At 42.7% G+C, this 23,068-nt stretch overlaps 1 protein-coding gene across 2 annotated transcripts in view; it reads right to left on the bottom strand.

The window, feature by feature from the left end:
• GPATCH1 (G-patch domain containing 1) overlaps positions 1–23,068 on the bottom strand; it is a 44,072-nt gene that overhangs the window by 9,416 nt on the left and 11,588 nt on the right. For both annotated transcript variants that reach the window (XM_060129945.1, XM_060129946.1), the window contains 10 exons: positions 22,245–22,487; positions 21,020–21,167; positions 17,679–17,758; positions 14,884–15,088; positions 12,671–12,967; positions 11,520–11,698; positions 11,123–11,250; positions 10,020–10,156; positions 9,514–9,680; positions 1,883–2,096 (listed from right to left, as the gene is read on the bottom strand). In XM_060129945.1, coding sequence (XP_059985928.1) covers positions 1,883–2,096; positions 9,514–9,680; positions 10,020–10,156; positions 11,123–11,250; positions 11,520–11,698; positions 12,671–12,967; positions 14,884–15,088; positions 17,679–17,758; positions 21,020–21,167; positions 22,245–22,487 — 1,798 coding nt within the window. The remainder of the gene's footprint in view (positions 1–1,882; positions 2,097–9,513; positions 9,681–10,019; positions 10,157–11,122; positions 11,251–11,519; positions 11,699–12,670; positions 12,968–14,883; positions 15,089–17,678; positions 17,759–21,019; positions 21,168–22,244; positions 22,488–23,068) is intronic.

A 23,068-nucleotide genomic window follows, 5' to 3' on the forward strand; every position in this document is an offset into this window, starting at 1 on the left:
GTCTCCCACCCTTGCAAGCACCAGACAGCCTCCTTTCCTATGCCCAAACTCCTGGCTGGGGTAAAGAGAACAAGGAGACAGGCTACTAACCAGGTGTTAGACTCACTGTAACGAGAACAGACACCATCTACCAAGTGCTATTTATGTGCCAGGCAATGCCCATCTGATGGCTGTTCCAGAGCATACAATCTGCCCTACAGAGAGGAAAGCAGGAAGAAACCCTGTATATGTCATCACCAAATGTTTTCCACTAATCCTGGCACCTCATCAGCAACCAGGTTAAAAAAAAAAAGAAGCTATTTTTTAAATGAAAATTTTACTATTTTTTAATTCTCCTCAACTAGGATAAGTAGGAAAATCAATATTATCAAACACATCTCTACATCCTAAAAATATATCAGAGATTTATACCAGATAGAGAGAGAAAAAAAAAAAACTCTGCTCCACCCCATTTAAAGATACAAAAGATTATAAATCATAGAAATATTTTTTTGGATCTGTCTGCTAAGGCAAGGAAACAGAAGCAAAAATAAATAAATAAGGGACCTTCCTGGAGGTCCAGTGGGTAAGACTCTGCACTCCCAATGCTGGGGGCCCGGGTTTGATATCTGGTTGGGGAACTAGATCCCGCATGCATGCCGCAATTAAAAGTTCGCATGCCACAACTAAGGAGCCCACATGCTGCAACTACGGAGCCAGGGAGCCGCAACTAAGGAGCCTGCCTGCCGCAACTAAGAACCGGTGCAACCAAATAAATAAATATATAACTAAATAAATATTTTTAAAAAACCAAAAACCAAATAAGACCTGATTAAACTAAAAAGCTTTTGCACAGCAAAGGAAACCATCAACATAATGAAAAGACAACTGCTGGTATAAATCTTGTTGTGGTTTTTTTTTTTTCCATCATCCTGGTTTTGATATCACCTCACACTTGTCAGAATGGCTACCATCAAACAGACCACAAATAACAAATGTTGGTGAGGATGTAGAGAAAAGAGAACCCTTGTACATTGTTGGTGGGAATGTAAATTGGTGCAGCCACTGTGGAAAATAGTACAGAGGTTCCTCAAAAAACTAAAAATAGAACTATCACGTGATCCAGCAATTTCACTCCTGGGTATATTTCCAGAAAAAACCCGAAAACTCTAATTTGAAAAGATACATGCACCCTAATGTTCACAGCAGCATTATTTATAATAGCCAAGATATGGAAGCTCCCTAAGTGTCCATCAACAGACGAATGGATGAAGAAGATATGGTGTATATACACAATGGAATCCTACTCAGCCATAAGAAAGAATGAAATTTTGCCATTTGCAACAACATGGATGGACCTGGGAGGGTATTATGCTAAGTGAAATAACTCAGACAAAAAAAGACAAATACTATATGTTATCACTTACATGTGGAATCTAAAAAATAAAACAACTGAATGAATATAACTAAACAGAAACAGACTCACAGACATAGAAAACATACTCATGGTTACCAGTGGGGAGAGAGAAGGTGGGAGGGGTAAACGAGGGGTAGGGGATTAAGTGATACAAACTATTATGTATAAAATATATAAGATACAAAGATATATCGTACAGCACAGGGAATATAGCCAATATTTTATAACAACTTTAAATGGAGTACAATCTACAAAAATTTTGAATCACTATGTTGTACACCTGAAACTAATATAATATTGTAAATTAACTATAATTAAATACAACTTTTTTTAACTTAAAAAATACAAAGGATTAAAAACATCATCAAAAAATCATCAATTGCTAATTATCCTGGTTCCAAATTACACACTGAATGAAGAAAGCAGCCTCTCTAGAAACATCATCGTTTTCTTTTTAGATCCCAAAGTCTAAAATATGTGACATACCTTGGGCCACAGATGACGTTTCCACCACGTCAGCCTCTTGGGAACCTTTGAAGTCGGCTTCCCTGGTACCCTCCTGATCATCCTCACTGTCGCCCTGCTCATCCTCAGAGGATGAAGACTTTTCATCTGAGGAGCTGGCAAAGATGGCTTTGAATAAGTCCATGGATGGGCGGCTACCCTCTCCTTCAGTCTGTGAATCCACACCTTTGTTTACCTGTATTAACAGTGACATAATAGTCAGAAATGAAGAAGCAAGGGTGAAAGGAGACACGTGTTCAGGAACATGGCACCCGTGCACACACATACACGCACGCATGCACACATATGCACACATACTTATGTTTGTGCTCATTTACATGGGTCTCCACACCCACGCACTGCCTAACTAAACGATGATCACTCCATGGCATCATTTTTGTGGTGCTTCTGATTCAACACCTGTATATTGTGCTGACTGGTAGAAGCAGCTGAAGCTATACGTGGAAACAGGTCATTAATCAGAATTGCAAAGGACCCAGAAAAAGGAGTAGGGACTAGCACAGTGCCTCTGTCCTGTTTTCAAAAGTCTATCCGAGCCTTCAGAGGTCCCACGTGAAAGGTAGTGAAGACAGTGTACTCGTATAAAAGTGCTGAAGAGAAAACTGGGGGCCTCCACACAATGGGGAAGGCACCGAGAACAAGCCAACAAAATGGTCCTGGAGATCCCCTCTGCAATTGCACGTCACCCTTCCTAAAAGCAGCCCAGGTATGGAGAGTCAGGTGAGCCAATAAAGAGGCAGTGACTTGGTATACACTCCATTCTATAAACAAGAAGCAAAGGTATGAAGAAGACATGGCTCCCACGTCCTAAGAGCTAATCACCGGACAGACATGGGGTGATCTAACGTGCTAAGTGTGAACAGCAGTGACGAGAGAGCCCAGGACTGGCCTAGATCAGAACCCACTTCAGTCCTTCCATTTTACCACTGAAGAACGTGGGTCAGGGGCGACAAGAGGCTCTGTCACCGACACACGCATGCTACGTGCCCAGGGTGGGTCTGGACTCTACCAAGCTCTCCTTGCTCTCGGCCTGGGGTCCCTCCCCAGTCCCACACCACCTCCAATTTCTGAAGCAGAGTTACAAATATGCACGTGAGGAAAACCGAAACAAGATAGTGGAATTTATGATTTTAAAGTAAACCCTTTTCATAGAAAAAAATTAAGGAAGAAAAGCATACCATTGCCCACTAAAAATAACCAAGACACCTTGGAGTAAGGACTGATTCTAGAGCTGGGGCTGAGAAATAAAAAGATGAGGCCAGAACATCTTACTGTGCCCAGAAAGTGAGGACATGCTCAGAGGGTAAAAGGGACATTTCAACTGGACACAGAAGCCAACTTGAAGGGGCTTCAACTAACCAAACTAGCACAATTGGAGCATTAAAATAAATAATGATAGTAATGAATTATCCCTCTGGATAAAATAGGAAACCGTGGGTCCACAGTGACATAAATAGTTTGATGAAGGACAGGGTATTTATATATTTCAAAGCTCTTAAATGTGTATTAAGTACAAATTAATAAGAAATGAATAAATAAAAGTACTTAACTACAAAGGGGAAAAGACTGACTTCACAATGGAGAAATCTGGCAGACACCACCTTACTCGAATAATCAAAGTGAACATCAGTAACGGGAAAAATCATCATCGTGTTCTACTTGGCAGGACACAGCGAAAGCACAGCAGCATCCCTTCTGAGGTGTTCCTGCCAAAAATGCAGAACCAGAATCTAATCCTGGGGAAACGCCTGATGAGCCCAAATTGAGGGGTATTCTACAAAATACTGGCCTGTAATCTTCAAAAGTAACAAGATCACGACTCCGCACTCCCAATGCCGGGGGCACAGGTTCGATCCCTGGTCAGGGAACTAAGATCCCACATGCCGCACGGCTTGGCCAAAAAAAAAAAATTAAATTTAAAAAATTAAATTTCATTTTTAAAATAAATTTAAAAAATAAATTTAAAAGAAAAGTATCAAGATCATGGAAGTCAAGGGAATACTGAGGAACTGTTCCAGACTGAAGGAGACTAAAGAGACATGACAGCTAAATGCAACAAGTGATGCTGAGCTGAATTCTTTTGCCATAAAGGACATTATTAGGACAACTAGTGGAACCTGAATGGGTCTGAGGATTGGACAGTAGTAATGTATCAATGTTAACTTCCTGATTTTGATAGATGTACTGTGCTTATATAAGAAAATGCCCTTCTTTAAAGGAAACACAGGTGTGACAGGGCATCTGGTTGGCAACTTACACCCAAGTGGTTCAGGAAACAAAATTATCTGTACTGTATTTAAACTTTTAAGATTGTTTCAAAATTTTAAAAATTATAGAAAATGTCAGGAGAGAGAGGCTGACAGTAAAACACAGGAAATCATGGCCACAATTCCCTAGAAAAGCCATGGATCATACACCTTTATGGCAAACCACAGACACCAATGTCACATGCATGGACCGTAACTGAATGACAGTGTTTGCAGACAGTCTTGGCCTTTAATAATGTCTACATTAATAAATGTACATGAGTACATGAGATATTCAACTCTCAGATAACTACAGAAGCTGATCTTTTTTGTTTTTATTTTTTTCGGAATATAATAGGAGCTGTACTGAAATTAAACAACAACGCACACCAAATACACATGACTGTATCTGCAAAGCTCCCTCACCACCCCCCACCTTCCACCAGAAGTGTGCACATTCACATTTGTGCTGTCTCAGAAAGCTTTCAGGGAAAGAAATTAAATAACCCAGAAAGGAGAAGAGACCCTCCTAAGGTCACAAGCTAATAAGTGAAAAAGCAAGAACCAAGACATTCCAGCCGAAATTATCTAAATACTATCTCAACATGATTTGAGAAAATCTAGAAGGCTTTCTAATCCAATGACCATATCACAGAGCCAGAATCCCTGGTTAGGGTTTTATGCCATTAAAACCCAAATGGAGTGGTTCCAAATCCGTGGTGGCATGGGTAGTGGCTGCACCTGCCAGGCTCTGAAGGAGAGGAACCCTTTCCTCTGACCACAGGAGCTGTGGTCCGAACGGTCTGGAGTGAATCCTATTGCTGTTTTCCCCTTCCTGCCCTCTTGCCACTTGACTCCAGGCAGAAACAGTCACAGGAAGTGCAAGGCTGAGCAGGCAAACTAAAGTCCCAGCTTTCTGACTGGAGGACTTGAAGGGGGAGCCCAGAGTCAGAAAATGTAAGGAATGGGTCTTCCCTGGTGGCGCAGTGGTTAAGAATCCGCCTGCCAATGCAGGGGACTCAGGTTCAATCCCTGGTCTGGGAAGATCCTACATGCCATGGAGCAACTGGGCCCGCGTACCACAACTACTGAGCCTGCGCTCTAGAGCCCGCGAGCCACAACTACTGAAGCCCGCGCGCCTGGAGCCCATGCTCCGCAACGAGAAGCCCACACACCGCAACGAAGAGTGGCCCCTGCTCGCCACAACTAGAGAAAGCTCGCACACAGCAACGAAGACCCAACGCGGTCAAAAATAAATAAATAAAATAAATTTATAAAAAAAAAAAGAAGAAAATGTCAGGAAGATCACGAAGAGGAGGAGGTCAAGAGGGTGAGCCTATATAGTGGTTTATGAGCTTCTCGCTCACCTCTGAGCTCATGGATCTGATTCCATGAGCAAATCAAAGCCTCTGATAACAGAACTATGGGATTAACTACCAGCCAGGTCCCAGACCAACCACCAGGAAGAGCACATACAGGAAAGATCTGAAGAGTACTACAAAGGCTTCGAAAACGGAAGGACGTTTCAACCCAGATGGGTTGGAACTTGTAGCCTGAACCTAATTAGGTCGATTATCTGCTAAAGCAAAATAAAACAACAAAACAAAAAGGCAACATTCTCCTTCGAATTTAAACAAGACCCAGGGTCTCATTACATAATATTCAAAGTGTCCAGAGTACAAGCCAAAGTTACTTGGTACACAAACAACCAGGAAAATCTCAACTTGCAGAAGATAACCAGCAAACACCAACCCCAAATGACAAGAACCAAAACGACAAACATGTTGGAATTACGAGACAGACTTTAAAAGCAGCTATCATTGGGGCTTCCCTGGTGGCGCAGTGGTTGAGAGTCTGCCTGCTCATGCAGGGGACACGGGTTCGTGCCCTGGTCCGGGAAGATCCCACATGCCGCGGAGCGGCTGGGCCCGTGGGCCGTGGCTGTTGAGCCTGCGCGTCCGGAGCCTGTGCTCCGCAACGGGAGAGGCCACAACAGTGAGAGGCTCCCGTACCACAAAAAAAAAAAAAAAAAAAAAAAAAAAAAAAAGCAGCTATCATGACCCTGCTCCAAGAATAAAGACAAATGAAGAAAAGATTTAAAAAAAGGTCTCAGCAAAGAAATAAAAGATATAAATACAATAACCCAAATAAAAAATTCAGGGCTCAATAGCAGAATGGAGATGACAGAGGAAAGACTCAGTGAACTTGAAGACAGATCAATTGAAACTACCTGATTTAAACAACAGAAAGGAAAAAAAAGAGAGTGAAAAACAGAACAGAGGCTCAAAGACCTATAGAACGAATTCAAAAAGTATTACATTTATGTCATCAGAGTCTCAGGAGAGGCACGAGAGTGTGGTGCAGAAAATATATTTGAATAAAATAATGGCTGAAAATGCCCCAAATTTGGTCAAAGACAAACTTAAAGATTCAAGAAATTCATAAAACCCCAAACAAAATAATCTCAAAGAAATGCACACCCAGATATATCACTACCAAACAGCTAAAAGCCAAAGACAAAGTGAAAATCTTGAAAGGAGCCAGAGGAAAAGTCACATCACTACAAGGACAGGAACAACAATGTGAACGACTGTAGGTTTCTCATCAGGAACTACAAGGCCAGAAGGAAGTGGCACGACATTTTTAAAGAGCTAAAAGAAAAGACCTGTTGACCCAGAATTCTACATCCAGCAAAAACATCCTTTAGGAGTGAAGATGGAATACAGGATATTCTCAGATGAAAGGAAATTAAGAGAATTAGTTGTTGGAACTGCTGTAAAAGAAATGCTACAGGAAGTTCCTTAGACAGAAGGAAATGATAAGAGAAGGAAACCTGCGATTTCCCTGGTGGTCCAGTGGTTAAGACTCTACACTTCCACTGCAGGAGGCATGGGTTCAGTCCCTGATTGGGGAACTAAGATCCCACATGCTGTGCAGCACAACCAAAAAAATAAAAGAATTAGAAAAAATTTTTTTAAAAGAGGGAAACCTGGAACTTCAGGAACAGAAATGATAAATATCCAAGTAAATCAAATAGACCATTATCTCCTCAGCAGTTCTCTAAAATGTGTATAACAACTGAAAGCAAAAATTTAAATATTGTCTGATGAGGTTTTCATTATATATATACTGTAACATATAAGACCACAACGTAAAGCAGGGAGAGTAAAGGGACGGTAAGGATTGTCTATTCCACTTGAAGTGGTAAAATATCAATCCTAAATACATGGTGAAAAGGTTAAGTATGTATATTGTAATCCCTAGAGCAATCACTGCAAAACTAGAGTAAAAAAATATATAATAGATAAATTCAAATGGAAACTAGAAATTATTGAAGTGATACAAAAGAAGGTAGGAAAGGAGAAAGAGAGAAACAAGAAAGAGTGGGAATAGAAAACAAACAAAACTGCAGACCAAAATCCAAATTACATCAACAAGTTACATTAAATACAAACGGTCAAAACATACAAAAATTAGGGCTTCCCTGGTGGCGCAGTGGTTGCGAGTCTGCCTGCCGATGCAGAGGACATGGGTTCGTGCCCCGGTCCAGGAGGATCCCACATGCCGCGGAGCGGCTGGGCCCGTGAGCCATGGCCGCTGAGTCTGCGCGTCCGGAGCCTGTGCTCCGCAGCGGGAGACGCCACAGCAGTGAGAGGCCCGCGTACCAGAAAAAAAAAAAAAAAAAAAAAAACCATACAAAAATTAAAACATACAGATTATCAAAATGTATTTAAAAATAAAGCACCTAATGACAATGACATGTTGCTTATTAAACACCCACTTCAATATAATCATATAGATTAAAAGTGAAAAGATGGAGAAATATATACTATGCAAATAATCAGGGATAAAGAGTACTATTACATAATGATGAATGGGTCAATTCATCAAAAAATATATAACTATCCTAAATGTGTATGCACCTAACAAGAGAGTTTCAAAATACATGAAGCAAGCACTTGGGAATAAAGTTTGATAGTTTCTTATAAAGTTACATCTATATTTAGCTCTTACCCAGTAATCCCACTGTTAGGTATTTACACTAGGGAAGTGTAAACTTATGTTCATATACAAATTTCCACATGAATATTCACAGCAGCTTTATTTATGATAGCCAAAAACTGGAAACAACCATATGTCCTCAAAGAGTGAACGGACCAAGCTGTGGTGTACCCATACAGTGAAATATCGTTAAACAATAAAAAGGAAGGAACTACTGATACACACACAGTACTGATGAATCTCAAACGTATGACACTGAGTGAAAGAAGCCAGTTTCAAAAGGCTACATATGTATATCATCTGATTTCATTTATATAACGTTCTGGAAGGAGCAAAACTATTGAGACAGAGGACAGCTCAATGGTTGACTGGGGCTTGGGGTGAGGGGAGGGTATGACTATGAAGGGACAGCATGAGGGAGGTTTTTGGGGTGATGGTATCATTTTGCCTCCTGATTGTGGTAGTGGTTCCATGAATCTACATATGGATAACAACTCACTGTACTGCAGTTTTTTTTTAGTCAAGTTTAATGTATGTTAATTTAAAAAATAATTTTAATGAGGCTATTAGAAATAAAACCAACTTTTTATTAAGTTCAACTCAACTATTTAGGCAGTAATTTTTTTTTTTTTTTTTTTTTTGCGGTATGCAGGCCTCTCACCGTTGTGGCCTCTCCCATTGCGGAGCACAGGCTCCGGACGCAGGCTCAGTGGCCATGGCTCACGGGCCCAGCCGCTCCGCGGCATGTGGGATCCTCCTGGACCGGGGCACGAACCCGCGTTCCCTGCATCGGCAGGCAGATTCTCAACCACTGCGCCACCAGGGAAGCCCTAGGCAGCAATTCTTTTAAAATATCCAACGGATAATTTCTCTATACTCTCCACAAAAGGGATTACTTGTTACTTGGAAAATCATATTTTCTATACAATACACTGAATTTTGTTTCAGTGGTTGATGCTAAGTGAAAGCCATTCTAGGCAGAGAAGTTTATAACCTCTCCTCAAATGATTAAGGCTATGACCGAAATTGGTGAATTGTACAGCAGATGTGGGCAAACTACTGCCCATGGGCCAAATCCAACCCACTGCCTGTTTTTGTAAATAAAGTTGTACTGGAACACAGATGTACTCAATTTTTTCAGATTGCCTGTGGTTTCTTTCACACTCAACAACAAAGATGAATAGTTGTGATACTGTATGGCACACAAAGTCTAAAATATTTAATATCTGGCCTTTCACAGCAAAAGTCCGCTGACCACTGCTATCGAATGACAAAAAGCATCACAACAGAGAAAGGCAAAGGCCACAGACAGCCTGGCAAAGAGAACTTGAGAGCCCCAAATACCTCATTTGACACTGATTCCATTGTATGCTCTTCCTCTTTGTTTACTAATGGACTGGACTCTTGTTTAGGTGGACCAACTTTTGATCTAGCCAAACTTAAAAATTCACTAATGGAATCTTCTTTCTTTTCTTGTTTAGATGTATCCCATCTGGATGGTTTTCTTGATTCTGAAAGGTAGGACATAGACCTAACATTAGAATTAGCAAGCAAAAGGCAAGCTCTGCATTATGGTTCTTTAATTCATTCAAGAACATCAGCGAGCCTACTATGTATGGTCCAGGCACTGTGCAAGGTGCTGGGAATGTGGCAGATGCTGAAGCAGAGCTCCAACCCAAAACAGTGTGTATCTGGACCACTTTAGCACGAGCTAATGTATTCATATGAACGATTCTTTTAATGGAAGGAGAGTTCACACTACGTGTACCCCTATGACAAGATGACCCTTTACTTCTGTCTTCCCGACAGACTAGGGGTGGAGACCATGGACCTGGGGAAGCCCTACTCACTGTCGGGACCTCGGTGCTGCGGAACTTTCTCACTTGATGCTTGAGTTGCAGGTGAGGAAGCTGTCTCTGGGACTGTCAGAAAGTTGAAGACTGAGTATTTGTCACGTTTCACTCTTGGTAAGCCAACTAAAGTTGAACTGGGGGTTGAAAAGGAAACATATATATAAATAATCTTAATAACAACTGTGAGGATAAAATCCAATTCCTATAAGGCTGTCCATCTCATGTTTTTCACCAGTAGCTCTTCTACTTGGTTGAAAAGGTCCCTTAAGATGTTTTTGCTTCTCAAAGCAATTTTAGAATTTGGAATGTCTGACTTTAGGAGCCATGAGTTTTTTATTATTATAGTAAGAGCTAGAATTTAACTTTTTTTTTTTTTTTTTTTTTGGCTGCATTGAGTCTTTGTTGCTGCACGCAGGCTTTCTCTATTTGTGGCGAGTGCGGGCTTCTCATTGTCGTGGCTTCTCTTGTTGCGGAGCACGGGCTGTAGCCGCGTGGGTTTCAGTAGTTGTGGCTCACGGGCTCAGTAGTTGTGGCTCACAGGCTTAGCTGCTCCGCGGTATGTGGGATCTTCCCAGGCCAGGGCTTGAACCCATGTCCCCTGCATTGGCAGGCATATTCTTAACCACTGTGCCACCAGGGAAGCCCTAGAATTTAACTTTGACAATGGATTTCCGTGAAGGAAAAGTTCCACTGCTAAAAATATACCTCAATTTTCTGACAAAGTCTCTGATTCAACTGTATATTCTTTCTTGTGGTGTTTATAATCAAATAAGAAGGTACTGAACTTGTATAGAGAATCAGAAAACGTAAGTTTCATTTCAAATGTAAACTCTCTGTGTGTGATTAAAAACGTGGCAAATTAGACAGACATTGTTTCTGTAACTTGGTGTATCTGAGTTTCCTATCTTTGCTACCTGGATGTCTGCTTTCTTTTTTTTTAGTAACAAATTAATAGAAGTTAAATCTGCAAAGTCTGCAGCTCCAAGCATTTACAAGTAAGTTCATCTAGAAAAAGGAAATTTAAATGAATATGTAGGTGGAGAGTTAGCTTTAATACAGGGGAATAAGTACTGATGTAAGGGCAGGTTTATCCAACTTACCTTGGATATGGGTCAGGGACATTAAACCTCTTACACAGAAGCTTGTCAGGGTGCCACTCAAATGTGTCTCGGGTAAGCTTCCCAAACAGCTTCATCTTCACAGCCGACTGCTTGTCACTGACGTCATTCTGGGGAAAGACAGTCATCTGTTTCATCAAGTGGCCACAAAACTGACCTGTCTGCTTTTCCATTTACAAGTTTGCAAACAATCTTCCAAAATTTCAGAACGGCTTATGCTACATTTCTGCTAAAGTACACTGGAAGCTAAAAGCATAAAGCCATTTCTTATTCTACAGTGCCATGTGTATTTTGGTCTTTTCACTGAGGGATTTAACGTCTTCAGCTATACCGTGTTTTAATTTTAAAATTCATCACATAGGGAATGATGGCGACAGACCTCTTGGTCCCGAGGGACTTCCACCTGCTCTGAATCGTCTTCCATCTTGGCATGAGTGAACCGGGAGGACAAAGTCGAATGGGAAGACACATACAGCAGGGCTGCCTGAGAAAACTCATCCCGCTCACGGCGTCGCTCCCACTCTGTCATACTGGGATCAAGACAACATTCCAGAGCATCTAGGGTAGAGAACAAGAAACTGCTTCACTCCTAGGAAAAATGGGGAACTTAAAGGAGAACATCTAGTGGGCACCACTGTATCCCTGTAGTTTTCACCAGAGGAAACACATAATCATTATCCTGGCTTTTAAGAGCATGGCGGGAGGTACTTGGCAGGTAATATTGCTCCCTCCCTCAAAATGATGCTTTTATTGAATTCTGTCTACTATATAGCAGAGAAAAACATTTGGGGATTAATGCCTGATTAAATTTTCAAAGCAAGGAACTTATTACCAGTCCCAGACAGTGAAAATTCATCCTAACTATATTCCTAAGTTTGAGCAGAAAACACTCCTTTCTCTAACTTTTTTTTTTTAATTTAACATGTAAACACTAGGGGTGTGGAATCTTAGTGCGAGTTAAGGCACAGTACACAAAGATCTGCTTTTGAAAACCAACCCCTCTAATTTGCTGACAAGCTCTCACAAGGACTACTGCGTAAAAGAGCAATCTCTTGCCTCAATCTTGCCATATTTACTTCATAGATCATAGAGTGACTTTTTCCCCATGTAATGGTTCAACAGCCAACTCTCTTTGTAGGTTAAATTTTAGACTATGATTTAGAGCTAGATGGTTAGGATCTTAAGATAGAGTGGGAAATGACCTTGTTCTCATGGCAGGAAATGCAACCCTTACACAGAAGTCAAGCATTTGCAAACAGTAAATGGTCTGTAATTTAGCATTAGCCACTGCCAAGGCACACTCTCTACTTAAACTGCTATCTTTGGGACCCGAGATACAGAGAAACACAGACTGATTGTTCTTGCTTTCTCAAGTCAAGAGCCAGGGCCTGAAATCTTTACAGCGTTCACAGCAGGGCAAAGTAAAACACTGCCAGAGCAGGATACCTCAATTCTGAATCTGGGCCTAGGGTCAGAACAGTAAGAACACTACCCCTGGCGACATGTGGGAGGCCCAGGCCTAGCACCCACCTTTCTGACCCTGTTTCACATTTACTAAAAACTCTTCATATCGTTTTTGCTTTTCTGGATCTTTTGCGAAAGGTTTGAAGTTGCTGGCTCTTACGGGGGCTGTGCCACCACTCAGTGCCACGTGCCAAGAGCAGTGTCCGACGTCTGGAGAGGAGGGCTGGGGTCTGCTGCTAGAGGCATTCTGGGCCAGGCTCCTGGCCTTGAGTTGAGCTGCTTTAAGGTCCGTTGCCTGCTTCATTTCTTTGAGTCTCTCTTTATCTTTTTCGGACAGAAATTCTAACACTGAAGTAGGTGCCCCTAAAAAAGAAACAATAATAGCAAGAGATGAAAAGTATCATAAGACATCTATACCCACATATCTCTCTACACACATTTTCAATATCACAAATTTATGTAATTGGAGGGCAGTATTTTACATTTAGTGTTTCATCTGTATTCATACTATCCCTGTGACCTAAACAGTAATAAAATAATGACACACCTGTTTTATAGTTGGCAAAAGTGGAGGTTAGTACTTGGATGTTTATAACGCCAGTGAGTGGTCCTAGAATGAGGAACCTGACACCCCAGACTCTGGACCTCCAGTCTGTGGCAACCACCATCTCCATGGTCCTGCCCAGCACAAGCCCTGGCTCAGAGCACAGCTACCCATCAAACACTCACGCGTGTCACAAATGCTCACTGAGCGCCCACTGCCAGGCCTGGGGCTGGGAGAGTAACACAGGTGAGGTCTTGCTCTCACTAGTGAGGGAGCTGGACATTAAAGAAACCAAGAAGCAACAGCAGAGGACCACCACGAGAGGAGGACTGTGGGGAGAAAAAAACAGGGCGACCTGTGTGAGAGGGCTGGCCATGGGGGCAGCGGGAGAGCTAACTAGCTTAAATAGTGGGCAGGGAAAGCCTGGAAAGGCCCTCTAAAAGGATAATATCTGAGGTAAGTTCTAAGTAAAAAGAAGAAGCCACGAATTCCCTGGTGGTCCGGTGGTCAGGACTCTGTGCTTTCACTGCCGAGGGCCCAGGTTCAATCCCTGGTCGGGGAACTAAGATCCCACAAGCCACACGGCGCAGCCAAAAAAAAAAAAAACCAAAAGAGCCAAAATGTGAGAGAGAAGAGAGGCAGAGGAAATATGAAGGCCCCGAGGCGGCATCGTGGTCGGCAGGTTCAGAGGGCAGGAGGGAGGCTCATGAGGCTGGACCACAGCGGGTTCAGGGAAAGTGGTGTAAGCTGTGGCCTGAAAGGTAGGCAGGGTGGGGTCCACAGGGCCCTGTGGGCAGTCTGGACTTCTCTTTAGTGTGAGCAGTACTGGAGCGTTTTAGCGGGGGCGGGTGGGGAGTGATACATTTGGCTGCTGTTAAAGGGAACAGGCTGCAGAGAAAAGGGAAGGGCACTAAGGAGACCAATGAAGGGCTGCTGCAATGATCCAAGTGAGAGAATATGGGCGCTGAGACCAGGGTGGAAGCAGCGGAAACGAAGAGAAGTGGATGGGGTCCCCTCGCACGTTGAGGGTAGAGCTGAGAGGACTTGCTGAGGGAATGGGTAGGGAGGGGGAGGCAGGGAAAGAAAGGAGCTACGAATTAGGGTTCCCATGCTCTGGGCCAGGCAGTGGGTCACTGGTGGTATCATTAACTAGGAAGGGGAAAGCGGAAGAAAGAGCGACTTTGGGGAAGGAAGCAGGCGACCAAGAGTTCCCTTTTGGTCTGTTGTAGCTGAGGCACCTAGTAGGCTCCCAAACGGCAAGTCCAAGTCCACCTCTCACAGTGGGTCTCTCGGTTCCAGCCCACCAGGGGATTCTCCACGTCTATCCATCCTTTCAGACACACTCATTCCTTTCAGGCTTTCAGGAAAAGAGCAACAGTACCCCTTTCCCCTGAGAAGAAAACAATACGTTCCCAGGCTGTGCAGAAAAAGTGAAGGTACACATGGCCCTAGTCTTTGCTTCATTCTTGGGACAATTATCAAAAGTCTAAAAACTGCTGCACTTAAGACTGGGTTTATAATTTTAATGACACAACTCAAACTGATGGTGGGAAAACAACAAGTAAAGGATGTGTACGCTGTTAACTACGCCGTTCACAATAAACAATTTTATTCCCACAGTTTGGGAATACAAAATTATGTAAAAAATTTCAGTGGGAAAATGACTTTCCATTTTGATTTGGATAACTCAGATTATTAGAAATGTAATGATTTTAATCTTCTCTGTGGCACGTACCTTGAATAGGCGTTTCTCCTAGCAACTCTCCCCGCTTGGAGGCATTCAGTTGGTGCCTACTATGTGTCCCTGGGTCATGTGTTGGCTTTCCAGCTGACTCTGATAATACCTGAAGTACGTGGGAGTTCTCTGAGTTTGCAGCCACCACAGGTCTGAAATAATGCACTGGTCGATAGTCTCTTGGCAGTTCGGGTGGTGGATAAATCTTACAAAAACAAAACAAAACAAAACTCAGAACATACAGGCTGCAGGGGGATCATGTTTCATTTAACCAAGAAAACTCATTACCTCTGAGCATGGTTAACCCCACCCTTTCCCAGGCTAGCACCTGGCGGGGAGGCAGCACTGGGAACAGCCTGCCCAGGTGCCCCGCCAACATCCGTACTGGATCTGGAGGGTCCCCAGAACCACACTGTTCTCGTGGCCATTTTAAGTATCACCCCGGCCACTCGACTCAGAGATACTAACACGCATGTTCTATATGAGAACAATAACTATAGTTACTACTACTGGCCCACGTGTAAAACTGGCCCATTGTGAATCAGAAAATTTAGAAAAGTATGATTCACAGCTTAAATAAAAAGAATAACTTTAAATAAGTTACTTTTAAACTCAGAATTCTTGGGACTTCCCTGGTGGTCCAGTGGGTAAGACTCCGTGCTCCCAATGCAGGGGGCCCGGGTTCGATCCCTGGTCGGGGAACTAGATCCCACATGCATGCCGCAACTAAGAGTTCGCATGTCGTAACTAAGAAGCCTGCATGCCGCAACTAAGACCCGGCACAGCCTTAATTAACTACTTAATTAATTAATTTTAAAAAATCACATTAGGTTTAATAAAAACTTTTTTTTAATAAATAAATTCAGAATTCTTTTTCTGGTTATGTTTCAGTTCCAAATTGGAGTTTCTGGCCTTCTTTTTGGTCCAAGGTATTTTTCATTCAAAAGCTGACTGAAGTGAAATTGAAATACATTTGGGAAATTCAGGTATCAATGATGGTAGAACAGATAAGCTAAAAGAAAGTATTAGATATTTTTAAATTATTGCTCTAAATGGTCTCCCTTGCTCTTGGTCTAACAAACACATATTTATGGACCGTCCTACTTAAGCTGTTTTCTAGATTTTTCAGCTACCTGGAATTCTGAGCTCTGTAACCAGTGAAGCACTGAACACTCTCTGGCTGTGCTTCTCAGCCCCAGACGCACACAGCGCTCACTCAAGAGGTTTAACAATGCTGATGCCTGTGTCCCACACCACAGAAAAGTCGGCTGCAGTCGGAGTTTCCCAAGCTTCCCAGGTGGTTGTAAAGTGCAGCCTGGGGTGAGCACCTGGTCCAATGAACGTCATGAAAGAGTGCTATTATCATTGTTAGGAAACCTCATTTTTTATCATCTTAGCCTGACCGCCTTCTCTGGAAAACGTTAACTCCCAAGTCAGCCAGCAAACACTCTCGTGTTACCATGACACAAAAAAACCCACAGGAGCATGGCAGATAGGAGGGGTGTATATACATGACTCTTCTTAATATCCGCCATCGGATTCAAAGCATTTCAATCCCTCTGCTAAATCACTGCTCTGTGTTGCCTCTGGATCCAAAGGCTGGGTTTTTAGCCACATATGAGAAAACCTGTCTCTCTGTGAAAGGCTCAGTGAACACAGCCCTGCTCTGAATTGTTCACACCCAAAGCCCTATGCCAGCGAGGAACCTCCAGCGCCCATATCTCCATTTACACGCTCTGCCACGACAGTGGATTTGTCTGTCTGGCACCCTCGACGAGCAGGAGCTACTTGGGGGCCAAGACTTATCTAAACCGTTCTATTTACCCTTGAGTCCTAAGCTGAATGAGTACTTAACCATTTTTATGCTCCCTTTTCATACATGTAAAAAACTCACATTCTCCTTTGACATAATATGACATTTCTGGTAAATAAGGGCGGCTGACTATGTGCCCAACACTGTTCTGAACATATTCTGCTCTCTGTTACAACACATTAACTATCACGACTAAACAAATCAAAGCTGCTGTAATAACGTATATGGTTTCTCAGGCTGCGCTGCTCCTGGCCTCCCTGCTTCTGGAGAACCACAGGCCAAGCCACAGAGGTACTTAACAAATGTTTGCTGAGTTAAAATCAAAAAGCCCATTAAAGTGTGGAACAATCTAAAACAAGGATGCCAAGGAGGCAAACGGCCAGGCACCCCTCCTGAGCTACCAGCACCCATGCTAACCTGTGAGCACGTGACTCTGTTGGGTGTTCAAGAGCCCCGTGGCCAAAGCTGTAAAAACGCTCACAGAAACGGAACTACCTGCAAAGGCATGAGGAGTTCTCCCCAGGACTCGACCCACACGTTCCCAGCTTCCGCTCGGCGCAGGCAAGGAGCCCAGGGAGCCCTGCCCACAGCAGCTAATGGGCTCACGGCGCCCAGGAGGAGCTGGGACCATGGGCTGACACGGCTCTTTGAAATTTTCTTTAAGTTACATTGCCCCTAGGATTAGATCAATTCCCTTCTCCCACCAGCTTCTAATGTAATTCTTCCTTAATGGAAATAACCACTCACTTGAAGTTCGGGTTTAAAAGATCGGCAGTTAGATGTTTTGAACACGATGTGGCTACTGACTGACATTTCCAATGCAGAATATGTCTCCCTGGATAATCACTAGTAACCAGACTGTTGCTTGCTGTTAGCAGAATTTATTTATCTTTTCAATTGTTAATAGAATAACTCAGGTTACACAGCAGCAAATACTTTAAGTGCTAAATCATTTAAAAAAAAAAAAAAAGAAAAATCTTACTTTCTTAGAAGATAAAGGTTTAGAAGCCAAGGAAAATCCATCCAAAATTTTGCCAACGTAGCGAAGCTCTTTCTCTGATTCTACAAAATGATGTCATTTGATTAATTCCAGAGGCAGAGAAACTTAGAATAAGACAAAAGACCTCAGTTTTTTATCTCCGAGAATATAAACACTACATGTCATAGTTGCAATCAGTAAAAGGGAGGAAAGAATGGCATGTAAAGCCCTCACACCTCTGTTGACTCAGTGACTGGCAGCCCAGACCACACTGCTGATTAGGCTGTCCAGGTGACAATGGCACCTCAACATCGTTATTCAGAAAAAGTATGTAAGGTCCTATGCTAAGGGGCACCAAAGAATATACTCTGTAGAGTAAAAGATCTCAAGAAAAACCATCAAGAGAACAAGTATGGATAAAAATAAAAATAACTTTGGAAGAGTCATTTCTAAAACTAGGTGAAGAACCATGGGGACATGACCTCCCAATTTCTGTAGCAACCATCCAAGTAAGACACAAAAGGCAATACAACCAGGTCGGCCTGTAATCTAACTGTGGGACCAATTAAAAGGTGCTTTTGTCTTTTTCTCAACTGAAATTCTAACAAGAGATAAAAGGTCACTAATTCAGGATATGACTAACGCCCTCTAACTTGCAGCCAGGGATGATCTATTGGTTGTGGAGACAACCCCCTTGATTCTCAAGGATTTTCTGCACATAGAGGTTATGTCGAAAATCCATATGCATGAACTGCATTTTCTGTTGCCAAAAGCCCATGCTACATGACCACCAGCACTTACACAAGCTGGGTGTTGAACCCTGAAGCAGGCACGGCTGCCCGCAGGGCAGGTGGCACTGAGGTTTTCAGCCACTTATAATGCAGCACTGCCCTGTAACTACCCTCCCCACAATCTCATTCTTTGCACTTCAACTGACGTAGAACTTTTGGACCAGCTTCTGGAAGTCCCTAAAATTCTGTAGGGTAATATAGGATTAAATTACATTCTTCGAATTTTGTATTCTTTTAAAACCCAGCAATCTGGGACTTCCCTGGTGGCACAGTGGTTAAGAATCCACCTGCCAATGCAGGGGACACGGGTTTGATCCCTGGTCTGGGAGGATCCCACATGCCGCGGAGGAACTAAGCCCGTGTGCCACAACTACTGAAGCCCGCGAGCTCTATGGCCCGCGTGCCACAACTACTGAAGCCCTCACCCCTACAGCCTGTGCTCTGCAACAAGAGAAGCCACTGCAATGGGAAGCCCACGCACTGCAATGAAGAGTAGCCCCCGCTCACCACAACTAGAGAAAGCCTGCAGGCAGCAACGAAGACCCAGCGCAGCCAAAACTAAATAAATAAATTTATTTTTTAAAGAAACCCCAGCAATTTCACCTTTATGAAGAAATAAACAAATGTCTACAAAGAGAGAGCCATGAGAATACTATAGCCCTACTTATCATGGAAAAAAAAACAAGAACAATTTAAATATCAGCCGTGGAGACTGACTACGTATAGATTCACTCAGTGAAAAACCGTAAGGTCAAAACTATAGATGTTGTGACCCTAAGGGTAGGAGAGGGAACTGTGGCAGAGAGGCCGTGAGCAGAGGGTGGGGACCTCAGAGGGAGGCACCAACCCAGGCTTGATGCGGGAAGGCTGGGATTAATCAGCCAGGGCAAAGGTGTTATACAAAGGAAAAGCCAAAGATGTGGCTGAGAAGGCAGATTTAAATATGTATATTTATTATAGGTTAGTAATTATTATAAATTAATACATTATATTAATGTTAGTAATATAGTATGTTGTTAGTATGTTGATATAGTTAGTGTAATAACTAATACGTTAATATAATCTGTAATATTAATTAATAGAACATTAATTTAATATTATATATCTTCTTTTAAGTTATAAAAACAATACATAGTCTTAGTAGAAAAATCTGAAAATATAGGTGAGCAAAAGGAAGAAAATAAAAGTAGCCTAGTTCCCACCCAGAGGTAACATCCACTAACGTCTCGGTTCACACCCACCCAGCACCTCGTGTAAAACCCTGGATTCTTTTCGTGGCGATGGTGACAGAGGCCGCTCATACTTGCAGAGTGCTTGCTGTGTGCCAGGCACGTTCTAAGCCCTTTACACACATTACATTTCCATGGGATAGGTAAGCCATTGCCGTGCCCATTGCCCAGGCAAGGACGCTGAGGCATAGAGAAGTTGAAGAGCCTGCCTAAAGTCACAGCTGATAAATGCGGAGAGCCAGGATGGGAGCCCAGGGAATCTCTCTTCACAGTCTGTGCTCACAGCCATTAAGCAAACTAAAGACTGTTTCTCACCCGCTTTTTTCTCTTCTAGAAATGTAAAATTGGCATCATTTTGGGGAGTGATGCTTAGATTATTTAGATGTATTTTATAAGAGTTAGACCAAACTTGATCTGACTATAGCTAAAAACATCTAAATAGATTTTATCTGAACTCTCACCTCCTTACTTTAAGTGGTTGTTACAGTAGGCGCCACTTATTCAGTCTTTGAGGCAGGTACTATGCCAAACCTGTGATGCCATTTAATCCTCACAGTGACCCCCAGAGTGGATTTTATCCTCACTTTACAAATGACGCCCAGAGAGGCTACAAGCCTTGCCCATGGTCATGAAGCTGGGTAGTAGAGAGCTGGGATTCGAATCTGGGTCTGACTGAGAGCTAAGATTCAAATCCAGGTCTGAATGAATCAAAATCACATGCCATTAATACCTACTGACTCCTTCCTATATCTTTTCTGGAAAGAAAAACTGAAATCCTACTTAGAACCACAGAATCTGAATCACTATAAGACTCTGACTTGAAATTCCAGGTGTGTCAAGAAATGTTCATCTCCTAGCTCAACAAGAGCCCCTTAGGAACCAGATAAGTTTAAGTGATGAGATGAGCTGGGCACCAATCTCCATTTTGCAGCAGGATCTCTGTGTACCTACCACCTGGTCCCCATGCCTGACCTCCTGACCTGCTGCCTCAGTTGACCTCCTTTGGCTACCTGCCCAGTTCCTTGAGCTGGGAGTGCGTCCCTCTGACGCACTGTCAGCTCTGACCTGCAACACGAGCAAGCACGTGTCCACACACTTGCTCCTTCCCTGATTCCAGGCCCCTCCCTCCTCCCCACTTGACTGTCTTGACAGTTGGCTTTGGCCTCGAACTGGTCTAAATCCCACTTCTGTCTTACTTCCCACAACAGGACTCTCTTATCCCCACTTGTTCCTCACTCTGCATCTTTGACCAACAACTCCCTGCTCCACGGAGGCTAATGTCCCAACACTTGGTCTACCATCGGTTGCGGGTCCATGGAATTACCTTTCTGATTTTTATATTGCCTGGGTGCTGTCCAGCCATAGAGTCCATCTCCAGGCTCCTCATCCTTCAAAATGGTATCATACTTGGATAGAGTTTCCGTGGCATAGATATCATCGTCTTCCTCTTCCAGGGCACCTACACCAAAAGCCTTCAAAAGCAAGATTTCACACTGAGCCATCATTATAGGTGTTAGCATATGCCTGCCTGCACTGAAGGATAAGGCTACTACTATAAGGATGTGACTGATCAGACCACATTAGCACTTCAAAATCACCAAGAGAGAAGCGAATGGGAGCCCCAGATTAACACAAGTATGCAAGCCTTTTGGAAAACAATGACCAGAAGTGAATGTCATGCCTCCAGCACTGCAGCTGTGCTCCAGACTCAGCAGCAGCCACGGGTCTGGGTCTTAGTGCAGGAAGAGGAGTGGAGAAGACACCCAAGCAGCAGTGCAGGGCAGAAATGCGGCCTCCAAAAGGAGAAAGGCAGAATGTTCATCTACTGAACAACATGGTCTGGTGCCAGTGCTGGTGACCAGGGTCTGAAGACCGCCGCTACTCTAACGGCTGCTAGAAGAACTCCTAATCTTTGTGGGAAATGGCGAAGAACAAATATCACTTTTTGTTAAAAGGATTGGAAAAAAAACATGTGAAGGAAAGAAAAGGTACAAATGAAATGACAAAGTAACCATCCTCTGAACTTATTCTAGGAAAGAGACTCTGAATCAATTTGAGAAGACAGGCAATCAGGAAAAGCTCTCCATCTCCTCAAAGGTAAAAAGCAAGTCTTTTTACCAAGGCCCCTCGATAAAAAGTGAAACTTACACCCAGGTTCCTGACTTAGGGCTTGCAGCACTAGGAAAGAGTCGGAGAGGTAGTACAACTTGGACCTGAACTTGGAAAGGCAGATTGTAATTCAACTATTAACTAAATCAAAGAGGTGAGTGTGGTTTTCTGCTCAGCCCCGCAGGGGTGTGGGAAAGCAGTCCTCACTCCTCACACACAAACTCCCCCGGGCACATTAGGTCACAGGGTCTCAGGAACACATATTCAAATTAGGACGGTGTGCTTTACATGTCTTCAGACAAGCTCCTAAGGACAATACAACCACTTTAAGGTCTTCATTTAGTCAATGAATAATGAGTGCTTACTATGGGGCTAATATAATACAGCAAGAATTCTCATTTGTCAATGGTTCCCTGTTTATAAAACAGAAACACTTTTACCTGGCCTGAAATTCCCAATTTTCTTCCTTTATTCACTCCAACATCTCCAAGAAGATTGTTGGCACCCTCGGGTCCACCACTAAAGAGACTAACGTGTTCTCTTGAAGTTCCAAACAGTGCTTGGTGGGGATCCAGGCCCTTGTAAGCCAGTCCATGTACATTATCTTTAGGCGTGAAATCCACAGGTGTGACATCTTTGGGTGCAAAGGTCACATTTTCTGGCAAGTAGTCATCATCTTCATCCTATTTTCAGTGTTTCAAAATGGAATGAAGGTGAGTCACTGCCTGGTGTAAAGCCTGTAAAATACTATTTTCAAATGCAGTGATTAATTCCAAACAGAACAATTACCATACTTTCGTTTCCACTATTACAAATGACGAAATCAAGTCCCTGAACAAATGATACTAACACGAACAACTCCATTTTTTTTAACCTTTTTTTAATTGAAGTATAGTTGATTTACAATGTTGTGTTAATTTCAGGTGCAGAGCAAAATGATTCAGTTTTTTATATATATATATATATATATATATTCTTTTTCAGATTCTTTTCCATTATAGGTTATTTCAAGATATTGAATATAGTTCCCTGTGCTATACAGTAGGTCCTTGTTGTTTACCTATTTTATATATGGTAGTATGTATATGTTAATCTCAAAGTCCCAATTTATCTCTCCCCCTTGGCCCCCACTGCTATCCCCTTTGCTAACCATAAGTTTGTTTTCTAGTTTGTGAGCCTATTTCTGACAAACAACTCCATATTAAGAATCTGAGCAGACTTGGGACATCTATGGGGCTGGCATGTTGCTAAACACACTATCTGA

Source organism: Lagenorhynchus albirostris, chromosome 19 (genome assembly GCF_949774975.1).
Source record: "Lagenorhynchus albirostris chromosome 19, mLagAlb1.1, whole genome shotgun sequence".
In the NCBI taxonomy this organism is placed as follows: Eukaryota; Metazoa; Chordata; class Mammalia; order Artiodactyla; family Delphinidae; genus Lagenorhynchus; species Lagenorhynchus albirostris.